Consider the following 23645-nt stretch of genomic DNA (forward strand, 5'->3'; position numbering starts at 1 on the left):
ACTTCTCACTATGACCTCATTAAACAAACATAGGCCATCTTTGGACTTTAGGTCTGTTCATCCAGGGCCTGAATCTTTTGGTCGGTGTGCGGGGGCAGGCCCCACTCACCGACTCGTTAAATGACGTGCAGTGATATCGGGCGTGCGTCCCGAGGTCACTGTGCGTCATTCCGATCTTCAGTTTGGCGGGCGCGCACTGGAGTCGGCTGCACACCCACTGAACTGTCAAAGGCCTGTTAAGGCCATTTAAAAACCAATTGAAATCATTAACAGGGTTGCCGGTCCAACCTTAAGGTTGGTGGGCAGGCGAAGAGCCCAGGCGGCCTTCACATTTACCATGAAACCTCATCCACGGGTGGGATGAGGTTTCATGAAGGCTTTATAAATTAAATAAAAATTTTTATTGAAATACATAAACATGTCCCAGCTCATGTGACACAGTCACATGAGGGGACGTGTCTGAGTAATTTTTAAAATTATTTTTTTCCATTTTTCATAATGAAATGAATCTTCCTGAGGCAGCTCCGCACCTCGGAGATTTCTGCGCTCTTTCGCGCATGTGCACAAAAAAGTGCAGGCCCCGACTCTCCCTCCTTCCGCCTGCACCGGGAGCGCTGAGCACTTCCGGAAGCGCATCACACTGGGCGGGCTTTAATTGGCCTGCCCATGTAAAATGGCGGCACGCAGCCGATCACAGGCGGCGATTGGCTGCGCACCCGTCCGCACCCGCTCCCGCCCAGCCTGCACGACGGAGAAAATTCTCCCCCAGGTGTTTTTATTTACCTTACATTTAAAAATTTCAATCTTCAATGTAAAAGTTATACGCCTAAAACATATGAATCACAAAATTAGATATTCATAACAAGATAATGGATGAGATGGAAATTGAAAGATAGAATGTACTGAAAAGTCTGGCTATGCTTAGGGTAGATAAGTTGCCTTGTCTGGAAGGCTTGCACCCCAGGTTGTGAAGGGAAGTGGGGTGGAGATAGCAGAAGGGCTTGCCATAATCTTCCAATCTTCCCTAGATATCGGGAAGATGCCAGAGAATTGGAAAGTGGCAAATGTGACACCCTCGTTAAAGAAAGGGTATAAGGATATTCCCAGTAACTCAAGGCTGGTCAGTTTAACATCAGTGGTGGGTAAAGTTTTAGAAACAGTAATCAGGGGAAAAAATAACAGCCACTTGGAGCCATTTGAGTTAATTAAAGAGCCAGCACAGATTTGTAAAAGGCAGATCACGCTTGACTAATCTAATTGAATTTTATGTTGAAGCAGCAGAGAAGATTGATGAAGGCAATGCAGTGGGAATTGTATATTTGGGTTTCAGAAAAATGTTTGACAAAGCACGACATAAAAGGCTGGCTAACAGAATTGAGGCTCATGTAATTGGTGGATCAGTGTCAGTTTGGATTAGAAAAATTGCCTTCCTGACAGTAAACAGGAAGTCTGTTGAAGGGTCATGAGGACTTGAAATGTCAACTGTTCTCTTCTCCACCGATGCTGCCAGATCTGCTGAGTTTTTCCAGGAATTTCTATTTCTGTTTTTGTAGTCATAGTAAATGATGGTTTTTCAAACTGAAAGATGGTAGACAATGGTGTTGCTCAAGGGTCAATTAAAAAACTTAGGGATGTGGCAGTGAGGATGATACCAATCGGCTACAACAGAACATACTTAGACTAGCGGAATGGGCAGACAAGTGACTGATGGAATTTAATACAGAGAAGTGTGAAATGATGCATTTTGGCAGAAGGGATAGGGAGAGGCAAACATATGCTTAATGACACAGTTCAAAAGAATTTGCAGGGACAAGGAGATTTGGGGGTTCGTGTGCATAGATCTTTGAAGCTGGCATTTGAGAGAATAATTAGCAAAGCATATGGGATCTTGGGCTTCATAAATAGAGGTACTGATTACAAAAGCAAGGGAGTTATTCTGAACCTGAATAAAGGTTCTGAACCTGAGATAAGTTTGAAAAAACTAGAGTTTTGCATCCAGTTCACTCTTTCAGAGGTTGCAGAAGAGATTTGCAAGAAAGGTTCTAGAGGTGAGGGATCTTAACTATAAGGTTCGACTGGAGAAACTGGGATTGTCTCAGTTATCCAAACCAACACTGATCCCCCAATTCCATGAGCCTCAATTTCGTTAACTAGCTTTTTGTGTGGCACTTTGTCAAACATTTTCTTAAAACTCACTGCATTCTCTTCATCAATATTCTCTTCAGGAAACAGCAGAGCTTAAAAAAAGGCAGAGGGAGCAAGACTTTCACTTCACAGGAAACAGCGAGAGCAGCGGGGTTGAAAACAAAGCAGAGAGCATGAGACTTGTACTTGGGAAACAGCAAGTGCAGCGGGGCTTAAAAAAAGGCAGAGAGAGCAAGACTTGGGCCAGGATTTTATGGCCCCGCCGCAGCGTGCCCCCCCCCCCCACCAAGGTGGATGCAGCGAGCCATTTAAATCTCCACGCAGTTCAGCAGAACCATAACATCCCGTCGAGTGGGAGGGGCTGTAAAATCCTGGCCTTGCACTTAGGGAAACAGCAAGAGCAGCGAGGCTTAAAAAAAAGCAGAGAGCATGAAAATTGCACTTTGGGAGACAGTGAGAGCAGTGGGGCAATCCTGTAACCAGCAGCCAGTCAGGGCCCGCCTTCTAAAAGAAAAATCAAGGTGTGGCATCACAAGTAGGTGTTTGGCTGGTGAGTATTTCCTATTTATCTTATCTTGGAGAGTGGCAGCAAGGAGCAAGATCTGAGAGAGGCATTAAAGAAAGTGAATGGGTATGACCTAATTCTGATTACAGAAACATGGCTGCCGGGTGACCAGGGCTGTGAACTGAATATTCAAGAACATTCGACATTTAGGAAGGACATTGTGAGAAAATGCCGCTGAGGTAGAAGATCAGCCATGATCTAGTTAAATGGCGGAGCAGACTCGAGGAGCCAAATGGTCTACTCCTGTTCCTATTTTCTATGTTCCTATGACACAAGAGGGACTTCCTCTAAAAAGAAAGGAAGCCAACCTAATACAACTAGCCAACCCAGGCAGTGAGATGTGGGTAGCAGGGGTGATAATATGTCTTCACCTGTAAAGATTTGTCTCTGCAGAAACAAGTCCATAACTTCATCTGGAAATCTAGAGATGTTCGATTTTCATTCAACTCCAAGAACCACAGGACAGAACCCACCCAGGCCTGCAATGCTGCATCTTCAAAAGGACTGATTCAAACACAGAATTTTTTTACTTCTTGTTATTCAACTAATGACCTAAATGCATGATTCATCTCAAGAATTCATCTTTTCCTGAGTTTGTATGTTTGAGGGAGTGAGAGTTTTGGTTGCATTTACATTTTGGGGTGTTGTGGGAATAAAATGTTCATCTTTTCTTCTGATTTAAACTTACCAGAAAGCCTGTAACATGTCTATTATTAAAAAGACAACACTAAAAGGGTTAAAAACACTCCCTCTAAGATACACATCTTGTTGCAGACAATTGAGAGGTGAGGAGCAAAGGGGGAAATTTATCCCACCTATCTCACGCCCCAACCATAACAGCTCAAAGGCAGTGACATACTGAAAAAGCTGATGGCTAACGGGAATTGCAACTGATTCAAAATTTGCATATGACATGAAATTGGAGGGTACAGTTAATCCAGAGGAGGAGTTTACAAAGCACAAGATGTTAACAAACTTGCATAGTTGGTATGTAATTGGCAAATTAATTTCAATATCGGTAAGTGTGAGGTGGTATATTTTGTTAAGAAAAATAAGGAGATCGCGTACTCCGTGGAAAATAAGTGTCTAAATAGAAGGGCAGAGAGATCTGAGAAAATCGCTAAAAGTAGGGATGTGTGTTAAGGCCATTTTAAAATATATATAAAAAAAGAACAAAGCACTAGGGTTCATTGCTAGAAGGATGGAACTAAAAAGCAGAGGTTATGTCAAACATCACAGAACCTTGGTTAGTCCACGCTTGGATTACAGTGGTCTCCATTTTATAAATTGGAAAAGAGGAGACTGATACAGGTCTTCAAGATTATGAAAGGGTTTGCTAGGATAGAGAAAATCTTTCCACTTGCGGGGAGAGCAGAACTAGGAGCCATAAATATAAGATAGTCACTCACAAACTTAAAAGGACATTCAGGAAAACCTTATTTAACCAGTGAATGGTTAGAATGTGGAGTTCCCCACCATGAATGATTAGAATAGATGCATTTAAGGGAAAGCTACCCAAAAATGGTAGAGGAAAGACTAAAAGATTGTTGATGGGGTTAGACAAAGGATGGGTGGAGCATAAACACCAGGATGGCTCTGTTGGGTTGACTGGCCTCTTTCTATGCTATAAATACCATGTAATACCTAATATGATATACAAATCTATCTGCCAACAGCCCTTCAATTGAGTATATCCACTGCATCTGTTCTTCCAGATACACAGTACACGTTAGTGACACTGTAATATACTATAATCTCTGATTTTTAATATTCCCTGATCAACACAGAACACACATAAACCAAGCCTACACAATACGCCTTTTTTTGTAAACAATATTTTTGTAGACTCCCAAACATAGTCACAAATGGCAATTAATATCTGTTCCGAAAGGAATGATATTGAAACATGGTACTGACTGATCTGCTTTATTTCCAGTTTTGTTACAGATTCCCAGTATTTGCAATATTTTGATTTTTACTGGAATTTAATATCTGTTTATGCAACAGTTTTCTTTCAAAACCAATTTCACAACACAAATATTTCATAATTTTCCATTTGCTTCCAGTTACTATCACAATAATGATCTGCCCTCCAAAATGAAGTCCAGAAATGGGTGTTCACTTATGATTGTACAGTGTTCGGTATCATTCAGACACTGAAGCAGTTCATGCCGACATACAGCAAGGCCTGGTCAACAGTCAAGATTGGGCTGATAAGTGGTAATTAACACTTGTATTACACAAGTTGCCAGGCATTGGCCATCTCAAATAAAAATAAAAAGTGCTGGAAAAACTCAGCAGGTCTGGCAATACTTGTGGAGAGAGAAACAGAGCTAATGTTTCCAGCCTAATATGACTCTTCTTCAAAGAAGAGTCAAATTGGACTCGAAATGTTAACGCCATTTCTCTCTCCACAGATGCTGCCAGGTCTGCTGAGTTTCTCCAGCACTTACTGTTTTTATTTCAGATTTCCAGCATCTGCAATATTTTGCTTTTATATTGGCCATCTCAACAAGAGTGAAACTAACTACCTCTCCTTGAGATTCAATGGCATTACCTTTGCTGAATTGTCCCACCATGAACTGGACTAGCCATATAAATAATGTGGCTACAAGAGCAGGTCAGAGGCTGGGAATTCTATATGAGTATCTCACCTCATGACTCCCCAAAGCCTGTCCACCATCTACAAGGCACAAATCAGGAATGTGAAGGGATACTATCCACTTGCCTGGATGACTACAGCTCCAATAACACTCAAGAAGCTTGACGTCATCGAGGACAAAGCAGCCTGTTTGATCAGCACCCCATCTATTACCTTAAACATTCACTCCATCCACCACCAATGCACAGTGGCAGCTGTGTGCAACATCTACAATATGCACTACAGCAACTCAGCAATCCTCCTTTCAAAGCACTGACCAATCCCACAACCTCTACCACCTGGAAGGTTAAGGGCAGCAAGCACATAAGAAACCACAACTTGCAAGTTCCCCTCCAAATCTCAAACCACCCTGAGTTGGAACTATATCGCTATTCGTTCACAGTCGCTGGATCAAAATCTACCAACTCCCTCAACAGCAGGGAGCAGTTACACCACATGGACTGCAGAGGTTCAAGAAGGCAGCTCAACACAACTATCTCAAGGGCAATTAGGAATGAGTAGTAATTCTGGCCTTGCCAGCAGCACTCACATCCGAGGAAAAAATATAAAAATAAGTCAGGCATAAAATGCTACCACATACAATTTGCTTTAAGGTACGCACCTCAGAATCATCAGTGTGTGAAATTGGTTGTCCAATCCCTAAACGCTCCTCTTTGCTGAAGATGTTATACAGCTTCAAAAACATCTTCAACTCAGTCAATCCTTCAAATGGTGGAGACGAAATAGTGTTCACACACATAACAGGAAGATGACACAGGAAGGGTGCTCAATGTTCAACAGAACACTTGCAACCCACAAAGCTTCTGTTCTATAGTATACAATTTTGTCATACTTTGAATTTAACTTCCTAAAAGCTGTCTGACCTGTGGGGCATTTGCAGCATTTTCTGTTTCTATTTTATATCTTATCATACTGAATCATATAGGCTCAAAGGAGATTAACCCTGAATGTGTAAAAATGCAGACTGAATATCAAATCCTGAGTAGGTTCCATTGAAAACTGATTTAAATTCACAGGAGTGCAAGGTAAAAGGAAAGTGGTAGGACCATTAGATCTTCTGTGGGGGAGTATGGGTCATTTCATCGCCTAGGTATAGATAGACATGCAAATATAAGTTACAGAGCAACTGCTACGGTTGACATGTAGTTGAATCTTAACTGCCCTCTGAGATGGTCCAGCAAGCCACTCAGTAGTGCTAAATGGGATAGATTTCAAACAAGTCTAGCAACTCAAGACTGGGCATCCATGAGGCACTGTGGGCCATCAGCAACAGCAGAACTGTACTCGAGCACAATCTGTAACCTCATGGCCCAGCATAATCCCCATTCTACCATTACCATCAAGCCAAGGGATTAACCCTGGTTCAATGAAAAGTGCAGGAGCAGCGCCAGGCATACCTAAAAATGAGGTGTCAACTTCTTGAAGCTATAACACAGGACTACTTGCATGCCAAACAGCACAAGCAGCAAGTGATAGACAGGGCTAAGCAATCCCACAGCCAACGGATCAGGAATAAGCTCTGCAGTCCTGCCACATCCAGTCGTGAATGGTGGTGGACTATTAAACAGCTCATTGGAGGAAGAGGCTCCACAAATATCCCCATCTCCAATGATGGAGGAACCCAGCACATCAGTGCAAAAGATAAGGCTGAAGCATTCGCAACAATCTTCAGCCAGAAGTGCAGAGTGGATGATCTATCTCCCCCTCCTCCAGAGGTCCCCAGCATCACAGATGCCAGTCTTCAGCCAATTCAATTTGCTCCACGTCATATCGAGAAATGGCTGAAGGCACTGGATACTGTTGTTTGGGGGAAAATTAAAAATGCTAAAAGAGAACACTAAGAATTTACTGAAAAACCCTAAAATCTCCAGGTAGACATGGATGCTGAACATATTGACTGCTGAGGGTAAGCAGATGGACATTGCACACAAGAAGCTTTGAGTTTTGTGTGATTTACAAAGTTTCAAGAGATGAGCTAATATCTAGGCACTGACAGAACCATTCAAGTGGTAAAATGGTGCGTTGAAGCCTTGAGAGCTGGACTGGAGATAAAACATAACATAAAGTTAGTTCAGGTATACTCCTCTCTCAGATAGGGAAGGGGCAGATGGTTTAGCTTAGATATGGGAAAACATACAATGGACAGAGGGGTCTTTGATGAAGCACCAGCAGTCTTGAGTTGTGAGAACCAAGGTCTTGCGTACGTGTTTTAATTTTGATTGGATAATCTAATTATGTATACACCTTTTAGAATAATTGGTTAGCAGAATCGCATGTTTATGTAGTCAATAGGATAGTTTTGACATGGCACCTGTGTGTCAGTTACCGAGTGGATATATTCAAATGTACTCAAATGTATTGTGATAAGAAAAAGTATATAAGTTAAGAGACTTTGTAATTACGGCAGAGGGCCCCTTGATGGATGAAGGGGCTGCTCTCCCTGCATATGTTTGTACAAGCTTGAATAAACCGTCTTGTTCGAGAATCCAAACAACGGACATCCTGAGTTATTTGTCCTGACCTGAGACCTGGTCTGAGCTGTAGTTAAGAGGGCAGCTGCCCCACGCAAAAGCCAGATCAACCCAGGGTCTCAGGGAAGGAGGTTGAATCCCACCTACACTGTAAAGGCTATGGGCTCTGACAATATACAGGCAATAGTACTGAAGACTTGTGCTCCAGAACTTGCTGCACCCCTAGCCAAGCTGTTCCAGTGCAGCTACAATACTGGCACCCAGCTATGTGGAAAATTGCCCAGGAATATCCTGTACACAAAATGCAGGAGAAATCCAATCCGGCCAATTACTGCCCCATCAGTCTGCTCTCCATCATCAGTAAAGAAATGGAAGGGGTCATCAACAGTGCTATCAAGTGGCACTTGCTTAGCAATAACCTGCTCACTGATGCCCAGTTTGGGTTCCACCAGGGCCACTCAGCTCCTGACCTCATTATGGACTTGGTTCAAACATGGACAAAAGAGCTGAATTCCCGAGGTGAGGTGAGACTGACTGCCCATGACGAGTGTGGCATCAAGAAGCCCTCGCAAAACTGGAGTCAATGGGAATTAGGGGGGAAACCTCTCCACTGGTTGGAGTCATACCCAGCACAAAGGAAAATGGTTGTGGTTGTTGGAAGTCAGTCATCTCAACTCCAGGGCATCACTGCAAGAGTTCCTCAGGGAAGTGTCCTAGGCCCAACCATCTTCAGCTGCTTCATCAATGACCTTCCTTCCATCATAAGGTCAGAAGTGGGGGTGTTCGCTGATGATTGCACAATGTTCAGCACCATTCACAACTCCTCAGATACGGAAGCAGTCCATCTCCAAATGCAGCAAGACCTAGACAATATCCAGACTTGGGCTGACAAGTGGCAAGTAACATTCGTGCCACATAAGTGTCAGGCAATTGTAATCTCCAACAAGAGAGAATGTAACCATCACCCCTTGATGTTCAGTGACATTACCATCACTGAATCCCCCACTATCACTATCCTGGGGGTTACCATTGACCAGAAACTGAACTGGACCAGCCATATAAATACTGTGGCTACAAGAGCAGATAAGGGTCTAGGAATCGTGCGTTGAGTAACTCACTTCTTGACTCCCCAAAGCCTGTCCACCATCTACAAGGCACAAGTCAGGACTCTGATGGAACACTCCCCACTTGCCTGGATGAGTGAAGCTCCAAAAACACTCAAGAAGCTTGACATCGTCCAAGAGAAAGCAGCCCGCTTCGTTGGCACCACATCCACAAACAATCACTCGCTCCACCACCGAATCACAGTAGCAGCAGTGTGTACATCTACAAGATGCACTGTACAAATTCAGCAAGGCTCCTTCGACAGCACCTTCCAAACCCATGACCACTACCATCTAGAAGGACAAGGGCAGCAGATAAATGGGAACACCATCACCTGGAAGCTCCCCTCCAAGTTACTTACCATCCTGACTTGGAAATATATTGCCGTTCCTTCACTGCCACTGGGTCAAAATCCTGGAACTCCCTCGCTAACAGCACTGTGGGTGTACCTACACTACAGGGACTGCAGCGGTTCAAGAAGACAGCTCACCATCACCTTTTCATGGGCAACTCAGGATGCATAATCAATGCTGGCCCAGCCAGCAAAGCCCACATCCCATGAATACATAAAAAAAATTTGACAAGCATCTGAACACTGATTCCAAACTACAGAGGAATACTTGGATTGATCGCTTTTCCCTAAAACACTGTCAAAAATTGACATTGTCTCCATGTTAATCTGAAGGTTAACCTAGGGCAAGATTTCCCAATTGGTGTGCAGGGGTGGGATCCGCACGCCGACGCGTAAAATGAACTCCCAATGTCACCCCGCATCATTTCAATTTTCAGGTCAGCGGGGGCGCAGCCGAAAAGGCTGTACGCCCGCCGACCTGTCAATGGCCAATTGAGGCCATTTAAAATGTAATTGCACTAATTAAAAGACCTGCCCGTCCAACCTTAAAGTTGGCGGGCAGGCCAGGAGCCCTGGCGGGCTTCATAAAAAGCACCATACCTCATCCACGGGCAGGATGAAGTTTCATGTAGGTTTTTAAAAATTTAATAAAAGTTTAAATAAAAGTGATGGACATGTCCCAACTCACGTGACAGTGTCACATGAGCGGACATGTCAGGGAAATTTTATTCTTCTATTTTTCACATTTTTGAATTTGGCGCCGATCTCCCTGAGGCAGCACTTAGCCTCAGGGAGATGAGTGTGCGCTCGGCTTAGGGAATTCCCCCGCTCGCACAGGGAGCGCATAGCGCTTCCTGTCGGACGTCATGCTGGGCGGGCCTTAATTGGCCCACCCACATAAAATGGCAGCCCGCTCCTGAACTTCCCCCCCACCCCCAACTGGGGGAAAATTCTGCCCCTAGAAGTATTTTTTTGGGCTGGCTGGTCTCCTGAATCCTGCTTTAATTATGCACAGGAATGGAATCACAATAATTATTCTGCAAATAAGTGTCCTCTTTGGTTAAGTTATTCAATCACCTCACATCCAGTTTGAGTTGGTAGCCTGTCTCTTGTTATTGATCCTGATTGGTGACCTCCAGGAACTTGGGCCCAGGAGAGCTTACCTCCAGACTGCAGCACCTCAGCAGTTGTCGCAGCAGGCAGCTCAGCTGGCTTCCTGGCATCAGCATGGATATTAGTCAAGGTGGTAATGATGGAATAGGGAAGCAAACCTGTGCCATTTCCATACCAATAATATCTCTATGGTATCCCAGGCTGACCAAGGGGGAGGAGATTTTATAGCCGGGGGCCTGCATTGATGCCAGTCTGAGCAGCCTTAAGAGATGACTTAATAAGAACATAAGAAATAGGAGCAGGAGTAGGCCATTCAGCCCCTTCAGCCTGCCCCAGCATTCAATAAGATCATGGCTGATCTCCCCCAGCCTCAACTCCTCTTTCGTGCCAGCTCCCCATAGCCTTCAACTACCCGGTATTTCAAAAATCTATCTACCTCCTCCTTAACCACTTTCAGTGATCTAGCCTCCACAACTCTCTGGATTAGAGAATTCCAGACATTCACTACCCTCTGAGAGAAGAAATTCCTTTGCATCTCAATTTTAAATGAGTGTCCCCTTATTCTGCAACTATGTCCCCTAGTTCGAGATTCCCCCACTAATGGAAACACCTTCTCAACATCTACCCTGTCAAGCCCCCTCAGAATTTTGTATGTTTCAATAAGATCACCCCTCATTCTTCTAAAATCTAATGAATAAAGGCCTCACCTGTTTAAGCATTCTTGATAAGTCAACCCCTTCATCCCAGGAATCAGCCTAGTGAATCTCGTTTGAACTGCCTCCAATGCCAGTATATCCTTTCTTAAATATAGGGACCAAAACTGAACACAGTACTCCAGGTGCGGCCTCACCAACACCCTATACAGTTGTAACAAGACTTCCCTATTTTTAAACTCCAGTCCCCTAGCAATACAGGCCAAAATTCCATTTGCCTCCTTAACTCCTTGCTGCCCCTGCATTCTAACTTTTTGTGTTTCATGCACAAGAACATCCAGATCCCTCCGTGCTGCACTTTTTTGGAGTCTCTTTCCATTTAAATAATAGTCTGCCTTTTGATTCTTCCTACCAAAGTGCATGACCTCACTTTCCTACAGTAAACTCCATCTGCCAAGTATTTACCCTCTCACTCAACAAGTCTATATCCCCTTGCAGAATCCTTGGCCAGGATTTTCCCCTCGGCAATTTGGGGGTGGGGCCCGCTCGCCGTGGGGAAAACGATGCGGGATGACATCGGGAGGAACCCCCGCGTCATCCCGGTTTATTTAAGGTGGGCGGAAAGCGAAATCAGCTGTCCGTCCGCTGACCTGTCAATGGCCAATTAAGGCCATTGACAGGCTCATTCACCTTGTTAAAGACCCTGCCCGTCCAAGCTCAAGGCTGGCGGGCAAGCCAGGAGCCCCAGCGGGCTCCAGATTATTCATGAAACTTCATCCACTGGCGGGATGAAGATTCATGTCCGTTTTTTAAAAATTTAATAAACTATATGTGCTTCTTATTAACATGTCCCATCTTGTGTGACATTGTCACATGAGGGAGACATGTTAATAATTTTAATATTTCTCTATTTTTTGACTTTTCTTACGTGTCAGTAAACTTTGACAGATGGGGAATCCCTCCACCCCCCCGCACAGGAAACGCATAGCGACTCCTGTCGGGAAGGCCGCTGGGCGGGCGTTAATTGGCCCGCCCACTCAAAATGGCAGCCGGCCCCATTTCGGCAGTGGAGTTCGGCTGCCCGCCCACCGCCGAGCTGGTAGGGCCCGCCCGCCATCCGAGGGCAAAATTCTGTCCCTTGTGTCCTCATCACAACATGCCTCCCACCTACTTTTGTATCGTCAGCAAGTTTGGATACATTATGCTCTGCCCCTTCCTCCAAATCTTTAATATAGATAGTAAGTCTTTGAGGCCCTAGGACTGACCCTGTGGCACTCCACTAGCTACGTCTTTCCAATCTGAAAAAGACCCATTAACCCCTGCTCTCCGTCTTCTATATGTTAACTAATCCTCAATCCATGCTAATACATTACCCCAATGCCGTGAGCTTCTTTCTTGTGCAATAACCTTTTATGTGGCATCTTATCGAATGCCTTATGAAATCCAAATACACTATGGGCAGAATTTTGCAGTCGCTCGCCGACTCATAAAATGACGCGGAATGATGTCGGGCGGAACCCCCGACGTCACCCTGCCCCATTTAAATTTTCAGGAAGGCGGGGGGGGGGCAGCAAAATCAGCTGCGGGCCCGCCGACCTGTCAAAGGCCACTTGAGGCCATTGACAGGGTCATTTATCCAATTAAAGGACCTGCCCGTCCAACCTTAAGATTGGCGGATCAGCCAGGAGCCCCGGCGGCAAATAGAGAAAACATGAAACCTCATCCACCGGTGGGATGAGGTTTCATGCAGGGTTTTAAAAATTGTAATAAAGTTATTCTGTGAATTATGAACATGTCCCAACTCGTGTGACATTGTCACATATAAGGGAATTTTTTTTTTCTATTTTTAATATTTTTCAAAGTCCAGGCGATCTCTCTGAGGCTGCAATTAGCCTCAGGGAGATGTGCACTCTTTCGTGCGCAAGCGCCAAAGAGTGCACTCTCGCTTTTAGGGAATCCCTCTGCCCACACAGGGAGCACATAGCGCTTCCTGGCGGACGCCACGCTGGGGGGGCCTTAATTGTCCCACCCACATAAAATTGCGGTGCGGCCCGCTTCGCTGGCGGCAATCAGCTCCGCGTCCGCTGGTGATTGGGTTGGGCCTGCCCGCCCGCTAGGCAGAAAATTATGCCCTACGTCTACCGGTTCCCCTTTATCAAATCTGCTTGTTATATCCTCAAAGAACTCTAGCAAATTTGTCAAACATGATTTCCCTTTCACAAAACCATGTTGACTCTTTGGATGCGTTAAGCTTTTCTAAATGTCCTGCTATTTCTGCCTTAATAATGGACTCTAGCATTTTCCCAGTGACAGATGTTAGGCTGACTGGCTTATAGTTTCCTGCTTACTGTCTTTCTTCTTAGATGAAGGGATCAAATTTGCTGAAGATATAAAAATGGGTAGGAAAGCTATGCGTGAGGTGGATACAAAGAATCTGCAAAGTGATATAAATAAAGTGAGTGAGTGGGCAAAAATTTGGCAGGTGGAATATGTGAGGTTGTCCACTTTGGCAGGAAGAATAGAAAAGCAGAATATTATTTAAATGGAGACCAAAGAATGCTGTAGTACAGAGGGATTTGGATGTCTTCCTACATTAATCATAAAATGTTAGCATTAAGATACAGGAAGTAATTAGGAAGGCAAATGGAGTGCTGGCATTTATTGCAAGAGGGATGGAACATAAAATTAGGGAAGTCTTGCTACAACTATACAGGTGTATGATGAGGCCACACCTAGCGTGCTGTATGCAGTTTTGGTCTCCTTACTCAAGGAGGGATATACATGCATAGGAAGTAGTTCAGAGAAGATTCACCAGGCTGCTTCCTGGGAGGAAGGGGTTGTCTTATGAGGAAAAAGGTTGAGTAGGTTGGGCCTATACTCACTGGAGTTTAGAAAACTGAGAGGTGATCTCTCCACTTGCCTGGATGCGTGCAACTCCAACAACACTCAACAACATTCAAGAAGCTTGACGCCATCCAAGACAAAGCAGCCTGCTTGATTGGCATCCCATCATTCACTCCCTCCACCACCGACAAACAATGGCAGCAGTGTGTACCATCTACAAGATGTACTGCAGAAACTCACCAAAGTTCCTTAGCCAGCATCTTCTAAACCCACAACTGCTACCATCTAGAAGGACAAAGGCAGCAGACACATGGGAACCCCACCACCTGGAAGTTCCCCTCCAGGCCACTCACCATCCTGACTTGGAAATATATCACTGTTCCTTCACTGTCACTGGGTCAAAATCCTGGAACTCCCTTCCTAACAGCACTGTGGGTGTACCTATACCACATGGATGGCAGCGATTCAAGAAGGCAGCTCACCATCACCTTCTCAAGGTCAATTAGGGATGGGCAATAAATGCTGGCCTAGCCAGCGACACCCACATCCCATGAATGAATTTTTTAAAAAATTACTGAAATATACAATAAAATTTCTATTACAGTTTGCACGGGAAATGAGTGATGCCAGTTAATCAAAAATGAAGTTACCTAACAGTTCCACATTTTCAACCAATCAGAAAGCTCCTGAGTGATCTTGTGGTGATGTGGGTGTTGAGGTCTCGTGAGGGGTGCAGGGGCGGAGTGCATGAATTGAGTGAGTGGCACTGAGGCGACATGGTGCTGCGGAACAGTGAGAGACTGAGACCGGAGCAAAGACAAGTCATGGATAACAATTACCCATAAGTTTGATCATTTTTAGTGGTTGAGCGAGAACGAGACTGGTGGCGAATAAGTGTTAGCATCAGCTTCTGAGGGATGAGACACGTCAAAAACTAAACCCGGCAGAAATTCCGATTACTAGAGCATGCTTGGTAAAGTGCCAGATAACAAATTTTACTGCACAAGATTCTGAGAGGGCTTGATAGTATTACGGACAGGGGGCGGTTTAATTTAAACAGCCCTGATTTCTCCTCTTACTACCCGTCCGTAAACAGAAAGGTGTGTTGATCTTGATTTCCCATTTTGTTAGCGGTGGCATATTTCCCAACCTCTCAGTTTTAGTGTGACCCAATTCCTATTAATAACCCCACAGCAAACTTGAGATAGGGTAAACTCAGTGGAGTAGTTTATTCACACACAATAAAACACAAGAGGGGCACAACCACAGCCTCATTTTTCAACTCATACAATAAAACAGGTAGGATAGAGAAAACAATATTAGCAGGGAAAAGACCCCAGAATAAAGAATCATTGTTTCACATTGGTCCAAAGTCCAGAATCAAAGTCCAATGCTGTATTCTTTCACAGAGGTCAGCAGGTTGAAGATTGATGCTGGATAATTCATTTTTCCAGTAGAGATGGCTTCCACGATGAGATAGGCACACAGAGATAAATTAGTCTTGTAAGCGCTGATACAGAAGTGCAGAAGTTCCAGTAGACATTTGGGGCTAGGTATTCAAACCTGGACAGAGCCCTTTTTCTGAACTGTTGTTAACTAGATGGGAAATGGCCAACTGAGTGGCTGTATAGCAAGACAGGGTGACTGATTCTCCCAGCTATGGGGATGATGTGACATTATTCCCACTTCTCCACTTTGGCTTTGAGAGATTGTTAATGTTTAACCATTAAGAATTTGAAAGGAAAGGTGCAGGGTCCTTTGCCCTGGCAGACTGGCAGTCTCTGTTAACCAGGCCTAGCTAATGAAATGTAAATTGCCTGTGTGTAATTTCCTTGGAATTCAGTTTCTGCCGTTCACAGGATGGTTAGCATCACTTCAGAGATAACGAGGCACAAATTTCTTCAATACTGCTAGATTAGCTCCTCTTGTTTCAAGGTCACAGCCAGAAAGTTCCTTTTCTTCAGGCTTACAGGTAGACATAGCTTCAGCCTTTTTAAAGTCTTTGTCTAGTTTTTAAAATTTTAGGAAGTAGCCATGTTAATATATATATTATATTTCATCAAAATATAGTGTGGGATCTTAGCTCCAGGACAATAGGGTAGACACTGAGAGGATGTTTCCCTCATTGGGAAATCTAGAAGCAGGGGGTACAGTTTAAAAATAAGAGATCTCCCATTTAAAACTGACATCAGGAGAAATTTCTTCTCTTAGGGGGTTATTAGTCCTTGGAATTCTCTTCCACAGAGAACAGTGGAGGGTGGATCACTGAATACATTCAAGGCTGAGTTAGTCAGATTTTAGGTTGATAAGGGAGTCAAGGGTTATGGGGGGCAAACAGGAAAGTGGAGTTACGGCCACAATAATATCAGCCATGATCTTACTGAATGGTGGAGCAGGCTCGAGAGGCCAAATGACCTACTCCTGCTCCTATTTCTTATATAGTTATGGTTTTAGGCTACAGCTTGCTTCAGTAGTTCCATATGAAGAGTAAGCCGTTGTCTCCGTCAAACTATCCAGATGCTCCACAGGTGACTGCAGAGTGCCATACTATCCAACAGAAACCTGCAATGACCCATCCACACAAGTTGTGGAAGCTCTTTGGAGTTCACGCATCACAGCCAGGATCCTTCTTTATAGAATTACCTGGAAAAACTCAGCAGGTCTGGCAGCATCGGCGGAGAAGAAAAGAGTTGACGTTTCGAGTCCTCATGACCCTTCAACAGAACTGAGTAATATTAGGAGAGGGGTGACACCCCAAAACCACTGTTTTATGTTGTATGTTCAGCAGGTCTCAACAAAGAGGTTCTGAGTCTTGTATAGTTAAACTAGCTCTTTATTGGTATCATATAAATATGTGTCTATATACAGGGTGTAGCCCAAGCTATGAGCTAACTCCATACTTGCTTCTACACAGGTCTCTGTCCAGTCCACAACTGACTGTAGTCTCGATCATGTGTCTCTTTACATCACACTGTGTGCGGATCTGTTTCCCAGTCCCACATTAACCCTTACTATGCCAGAAACCATTATACTACAACCACATCTTCTCCATCTCCATTAGGGATGAACAATAAATACTGGCCCCACCGCGGTCCACTTCTCAAAAATGAATTACAAAAAAGTGACAACAGAAGGATTTGCAGGGAAGTGTGCAGCTGCTCTTGTGTGAAAGTCATAAGAGTCAGAGAAGGAAAGGTGTGGTAGTGCTGGGCTGAAGTACAGTAGTGCACCGCTGTGCACAATGCAAAGGAGATGTGAATAGAAATCTTATCATAGCTGTTATGCTCAGATCATTAAATATCTTGCAATATTGCTGCCACATTCTGAATGCAATACTAGTGGTATTTCCTTTCCTTCGCTACACTTCTGCCAGCACGTGAGAAAAGGACTTTTCTCCTACCATTCACTTATTAGTACCTACTTGGCACCAACCACATATCTGGGGTCCCTGGCTGTAGTCACCTTCTTCCCTGATAATGGAGAAACTGTTCCAATGTTGAGCCATGAAAACATGCACCTTCCCTTTAAAAACTGCAGATGGACTTTGAATGAGCGGCCATATCAGATTTCTTAGCCTCCCAAGCTGCTAATAGGTAGCGTGAATCATGCTGGCAGTTCACTCTTGATACTGAGGATTGACCAACAGAATAGTTTGGGCTTCCCACCAATGTCATTATGTGGGCATCGTGGTCACCCTACACATCACCAGATATATGCAGCAAAAGTAAATTGGCCCCTTTAACACAATGACTCAAAAACCTGACAAGGCCAGGGATGCAGAGCTCCAGCCAGCTTTAACAACAGGTCCTCATTATCATTTTTCAAATTCCATCTTCCACACAATAGCCGGCTAAGTTGATAGATTGGTTTGCTGTTAGGCAGGGGTGGTCCCTAATAATCAGGGCTGTGGGGAGAGGTGGTAGAGGGCATGTCAGCAATTGCAGCAAGGAGTAGAGATGGTGTGATTCAGAGGAGAAGCTGAAGGCTTCTTTGAGAGCCCCAGGGGAATGCACCCTCTCCTCCTGACCTACAAGGAGTGCTTTAACAGGTACTTTACTACTGGAGTTGGCAGCTCCGATTTCATTTTATGTCCAGGTTTCCTGAACCCTAGAAAATGTGGCCAGCAATAGTTACATTTAAATCAGGCTCCCAATTGTACTGTGGGAAACTGATGTAAATATGTTAACAAAGTGTTTCGCCTCTCCAAGATGGGACACTTGCACAGAACATTACCTGCTGCTGCTATAGGAAAAAACAGTGATATTTTCATGTCTTTCCTGGAGAATAGTGTGCAGTAGTGGAAGAATTCATAGGCTCATGAACAGTCTGGTGGCTTGTTCCATGGGTGCAACGATATTTATATCAGCCGAGAGGATGACTAGTACTACATGGCAGAAGGGTTTTACAGGCTCCCACAACATGCATGATAACCAGAGCCCACACTGTAAGCATCCCATTGGATGTCAACCCAGAATTCAAGGCCGGGACTCTGACTTCTACTTGTCAGGGCTATCTGAAGCTGGGTTTGAAATGTGACTCAGATCTTGAAATGCTACCACTAAGCCAAAGACTCGCTGCCCAGAAACAGGTGTTAGAGCTAAGAAAAGATTTCTTCATGCACAGTTCATTAATATTTGAGTCCTAGTAATTTGTTGAGGAAATTTAATATCTATCCAACTATACCTATAAATGTTAAAGGAAACCATATCACACACACAAAGTGGAAGTTGTTTACATACTCACTGTGGTTTCCCTATACCAGTCAGTAACATGTTTCTTATTACAAATGGATAACTTCATCAGTTAAATCTTCAGCTTTTCTTCTGCCATTAACAATGCCAATAGCAACATATAGAACAATTGTTGGCACAACTCACTACTTTCGCAGCTGCTATGCAGCACTCAAGTTTCCAATGGGCCTTGGGGGGAGGGGGAGGGGGAGGGGGTCAACAGTGAAAGCTGGAACAATTATTAATATTTTAATGCAGCAAAATGCTATGTAATAACACCTGCTGTATCATTTTTCAATCTTTATGCTGGCATTGCACCAGCCTATGATGACGTCCATATAGAAAGGACATGAAATGCTTCCTAGCTGCTCATCTGCAAATTACAGTAAATTTAAGTTGACTAATAAGATTCATTCAGCAGCTTTAAGGTCACTTCTATCATGACTTCTTTCATTTCTGTTGTTTTTCTAAATTTTTATTTTGCTTTCATGAACTTCTGTGATAACTGGTTTGGTGCTGTGTTTCTTCCAGCTCCGTTAGTGTCATTAAGATTAAAAGTGGGAATTCTCCATCTCAGAATATTGGTGGAAAAAATCAACAACTACCTGTACTTAAAAACCACTTTTAACATAATGAAACATCCCAAGGCACTTCACATGAAGTAAAATTTGACACTGAGCCACATGAGCAGATACTGGGGCAGAGGACCAAAAGCTTGGTTAAAGAGGTAGGTTTTAAGGGTCATCTTAAAGAAACACAGGGACAAGGAGGTTAAGGGAGGGAGTTCCAGAGCTTAAGGCCTTGGCAGTTGAAGGCATGGTCACCAATGGTGGAGAAGGTAAAATGGAGGATGCTCAAGAGGCCAGAATTAGAGGAGTGCAGATATTTTGGAGGGTTGTAGGACTGGAGGAGTTAACAGCGGTGGAGATGGGTGAGGGCATGGAGGGATTTGAAGGATGAGAATTTTAAAATGGAACAGTTGTTTATTGTAGGTGGACAAGGGCAGGGGTAATATGTACATGGGATTTAGTGTGCGTTAGGACGTGGGCAGCCCAGTTTCTGATGACCTCAAATGTATAGATAGTAAAACGTAGGAGGCTGGCTAGGATTGTGGTAGAATAGTCAAGTCTAGAGGTAACAAAGGCATGGATGAGAGCTTCATCATTAGATTAATCGAGACAGGGCAGAATTAAATAACATATGCACACCAGGAGACATCAGAAATGTGCTTTCTCCTTCACTGGTACTGACTGCCACATCTACAACCCAAAGTGAGTATACCTTGCTTTGGCAGAGGACTGCTATTTACAGAGGCTCCTGCTACCAAAGAAAGTTGAAGTAGCAGCAACATGATGTAAATGAGAATGCCTGACTGTACTGGATGCTTTCTTGGAAGGACTCCAATCTAAGGATGCCTTGTTTTTGGTGACTGCATGAAAAAATAGCCATGCCATGGAGGTCAACAGCAGGCCACTTTTGCCAAGATACCTTAAACTTAATTTTATAAATGGACCATAAGAAAAGGTACATCAGGATGGCATGGGCCTAGAAAGAGAAGTTGTGTTTGGCTTGCCCTGTCCATCAACTGGAGTAGCACTGACTCACCAACTAAAACTTTCTAGCTGAGGAATATATATAATTCTGGACTCACAAGTAATTCAATAAAATCAGAAAATTCTGGAAAAACTCAGCAGGTCTGGCAGCATCTGTGGAGGGAGGAATAGAGTTAACATTTCAAGTCCAATATGACCCTTCTTTGGAACAAGAGAGAGGTAGAAATGTGATGGGTTTTATGCTGTTGAAAAAGGGGGGGAGGGCAAGTGGAGCATAATAGGAGGTCAGGGATAGGTTAGAGGGCAGGAGAGATTAAATGAAAAACATGTAATGGAACACAAGGCAAAAGGGGTGACAATGATAGTATTAAAGACTAAAGCTTTGGTCCAGAGTAGGTGTTAATAGCAGAATCAAGGTCAGCACTGTCTTAAAGCAAAATAGCAGAACGTATAATAGTAGAAAAAGGGTCAGCGCTGTCTGAGAGCAAAAACATGAGAACAAGTTTGTCCGTCTCTGTCACTGATGATGCTACCTTCCACAAAGGCAGTTCTAAAATGTCTTCCTTTTCCCTCAGCTAAGGATTCCCCCCTACTTTGATAGTGCCCTCAACTGTATCTGCCCCATTTCCTGCACTTCTAACGTCACCCCTTCCCCTCCCTCCCACAACCATGATAGGGTTCCCCTTGTGCTCACTTTCACCCCACTGACCTCCGTATTCAATAGATCATCCTCTGCCATTTCCGCCAACTCCAGCATGATGCCACCACCAAACACACCTTCCTCTCACTTCCCCTGTTTGCATTCTGTTCCCTCCATGACACCCTGGTCCACTCCTCTATCATCCCCAACGCCTCATCCCCTTCCCATGGTACCTTCCCATGCAGTTGCAGGAGGCACAAGACCTGCCCCTTTACCTCCTCCCTCCTAACTGTCCAAGGCCCCAAACACTCCCTCCAGGTGAAGCAGCGATTTACTTGCACTCCTTTCAATTTAGTCTACCGTATTTGCTGTTCACAATGCGGTCTCCTCTATATTGTGGGGAGTAAATGCAGACTGAATGGCTGCTTTGCAGAACGCATGCACTCAGCCCACAGCATGACCTCGACCTTCCTGCTGCTTACTATTTCAATTCACCATCTTGCTCTCATGCTCACATTTCTGTCCTCAGCCTGCTACAATGTTCCATGGAAGCCCAATGCAAGCTGAAGGTACAGCATCTTACTTCTGTTTAGGCATTTTGCAGCCTTCTGGACTCAACATTGAGTTCAACAACTTCAGACCAGGACCTCTATCCTCCATTTTCCTTCTCGCCCCCTCCCCTCCAAGTGTCAGCCTGTATCTTGTTCTCATGTTATTGCTTTCAAACAGCACTGACCCATTTTCGGCTATTAACACGTTCTCTATTTTGCTTTCAGGCAATGCTGACCTTTATTCTGCTATTAACACCTACACTGGATCAAAGCGTTAGTCTTTAATACTAACATTGCTACTCTCTTTGCCATTTCATCTCTCCTGCCCTCTAACCTATCCCTGATCTTCTATTTTGCTCCACCTGCCACCACCTCCACCTTTTCAACAGCATAAAACCCAACACATACTACCTCTCTCCAGTTCTGAAGAAGAGCCATATCTGACTCGAAACATTAACTCTGTTTCTCTCTCCACAGCCGCTGCCAGACTTGCTAAGTTTTAGCAGCATTTTCTGTAGTTATTTCAGATTTCCAGCATCTGCAGTATTTTACTTTTATTGTAAGTAATGCATACTTCTAAGTGGAATTCCTCAGCAACAATGATCTGAAGGAGTGGTATTCTATGAAATGCTTCATAGTGCAGATTCTAAAAGTAGCCTGAAATCGAAGAAGCACAAAAAATGTTTTTCCTTGAAAAGTAGCCCTTCAAAAGATTTAAGAATTCTAAACCTTGCTACATTATTTGAGCAATCGAGGTTTATAGTACACAGTATGTGGCATATTCTTAGAACAAAACCCATTTTTCCTTCAAAAAATGTCGCAGTAATTTAAGAGAGTGAAGGATTGATAACACTTAAGGTTGCCAACCCACATAGATTGTCCTGGAATTTCCAGGAATCAAAGATTAATCTCCTGGACTCTGCTGTGAGCGACCCTCTCTGATAAGCTAAATAATAATTAAAATAGCAGGTTTAGCAGTTGATCCAATTGGATTTTAACATGCAATAGGCAGGTCTCTGATAGGCATCCTACCCCAAAGGTAGGACCAATTGGAATAAAAGAATCAGGTGAGTTTTTGTTGGGTGCAATATTGGCAGATGTTAAGAGATACATATCTAAATTTCCTTTATCCTACTCAGATTATATGTCAGCCCATCTAAGAGCTAGAGAGAGAGATTGTTAGGACAGAGACTCTGTGGAATGGCAGCAGTGAGCAGCTTGCATTTTAATTCCAACTATCTAATCTTTGGCCCTCCACACATCTTGACATTTCTGCAGGTACCCATCTGCTCAACCATACTCTCATTTTCCCTTGTCTCCAATAAAGTCAGAACTCTCTCCCAATGTTCTTGCCACACTGTGCAGGTATGTGGCTGTGCAGAGCCTGAAAAGTCCTGCTCACATCTTGCTCTAAGATAAATGATGTACGTGCATGGTCATGGAAAAAAAAAATTAAAGGGATCACTCACTGAAAAAAGGTTTGTGCACTGCAACTAAATTTTAAAGGGAACATTACTCTCTCTCACCCTACCATTTCCCCAGTTTGGCCCTCATCTCCACTCCTTTAAACCCAAGGGACACAGACTTAAACAAGTTTAGCAGGAAGCTGACATTCATTACGAGACCTGGCTGGATGATATAGAACATTACCTGGTCCTGCTCTCTGTCAAAACTGCTCACTATTCCAGGATCATCCTGAAAGCAAAGATAACCCATGGCTTCTTTTCTCTACGCAAACTGTCTACTTAAATCCCTCTCTCCTGTCTCCTCCGCTCTCGTCTCCAACAACAACTGTGGGGATCTCATGGACTTCTTTGGCAGTAAAGGCTAAGATGATCCGATCAGCCATTTCTGTCACTTCCCTCCTTCCCACTTGCCCATCAGGTCAAACTTCCTTTCAAGTTCTGCCTGCCCTAGCCCTGATCTTACATCTTTCACTTGTTTCTCCACCACCTCCCCTTACATCTTGCCCATGAGACCCACCTCCTGTTCCCTTGAGCCCATATCCCCTCTGAACTGCTGACAATCAAACATCCCCTCCTGGCCCCCATTTTAGCTAATATTGTTAATGGTTCTCTCTCTTCAGATACTGTGCCTCTCTCTCTCCTCCAAATCTGCTGTCATCACTGGCTCCTCAAAAAAAAAGTTACCCATGACCCTTCTGACCTTGCAAACTACCACTTCATCTCCAACCTCCCCTTGCACTACCAAATCCATCCAGATCTTTTCTGGAACTTCATGTTGAATCCCTCCAATTAGCTT

The 23645-nt window shown here is 44.0% G+C and overlaps 1 protein-coding gene across 9 annotated transcripts in view; it reads right to left on the reverse strand.

Annotated features, from left to right (window-relative positions):
• mctp1a (multiple C2 domains, transmembrane 1a) overlaps positions 1 to 23645 on the reverse strand; it is a 576914-nt gene that overhangs the window by 538605 nt on the left and 14664 nt on the right. For 3 of the 9 annotated variants that reach the window (XR_013579823.1, XM_078565324.1, XM_078565317.1), the window contains exon 1: positions 5974 to 6072. The exons of the other annotated variants lie outside the window; for them this stretch is intronic. Coding sequence is in view for 2 of the 3 variants with exons in the window: in XM_078565324.1 (XP_078421450.1) it covers positions 5974 to 6057 (84 nt within the window). In the remaining variant the exon portion in view is untranslated. Of the gene's footprint in view, positions 1 to 5973; positions 6073 to 23645 lie in introns of those variants that run through there. 9 annotated transcript variants of the gene reach the window in all.

The sequence above is a fragment of the Cetorhinus maximus genome, chromosome 2 (genome assembly GCF_964194155.1).
Source record: "Cetorhinus maximus chromosome 2, sCetMax3.hap1.1, whole genome shotgun sequence".
Lineage (NCBI taxonomy): Eukaryota > Metazoa > Chordata > Chondrichthyes > Lamniformes > Cetorhinidae > Cetorhinus > Cetorhinus maximus.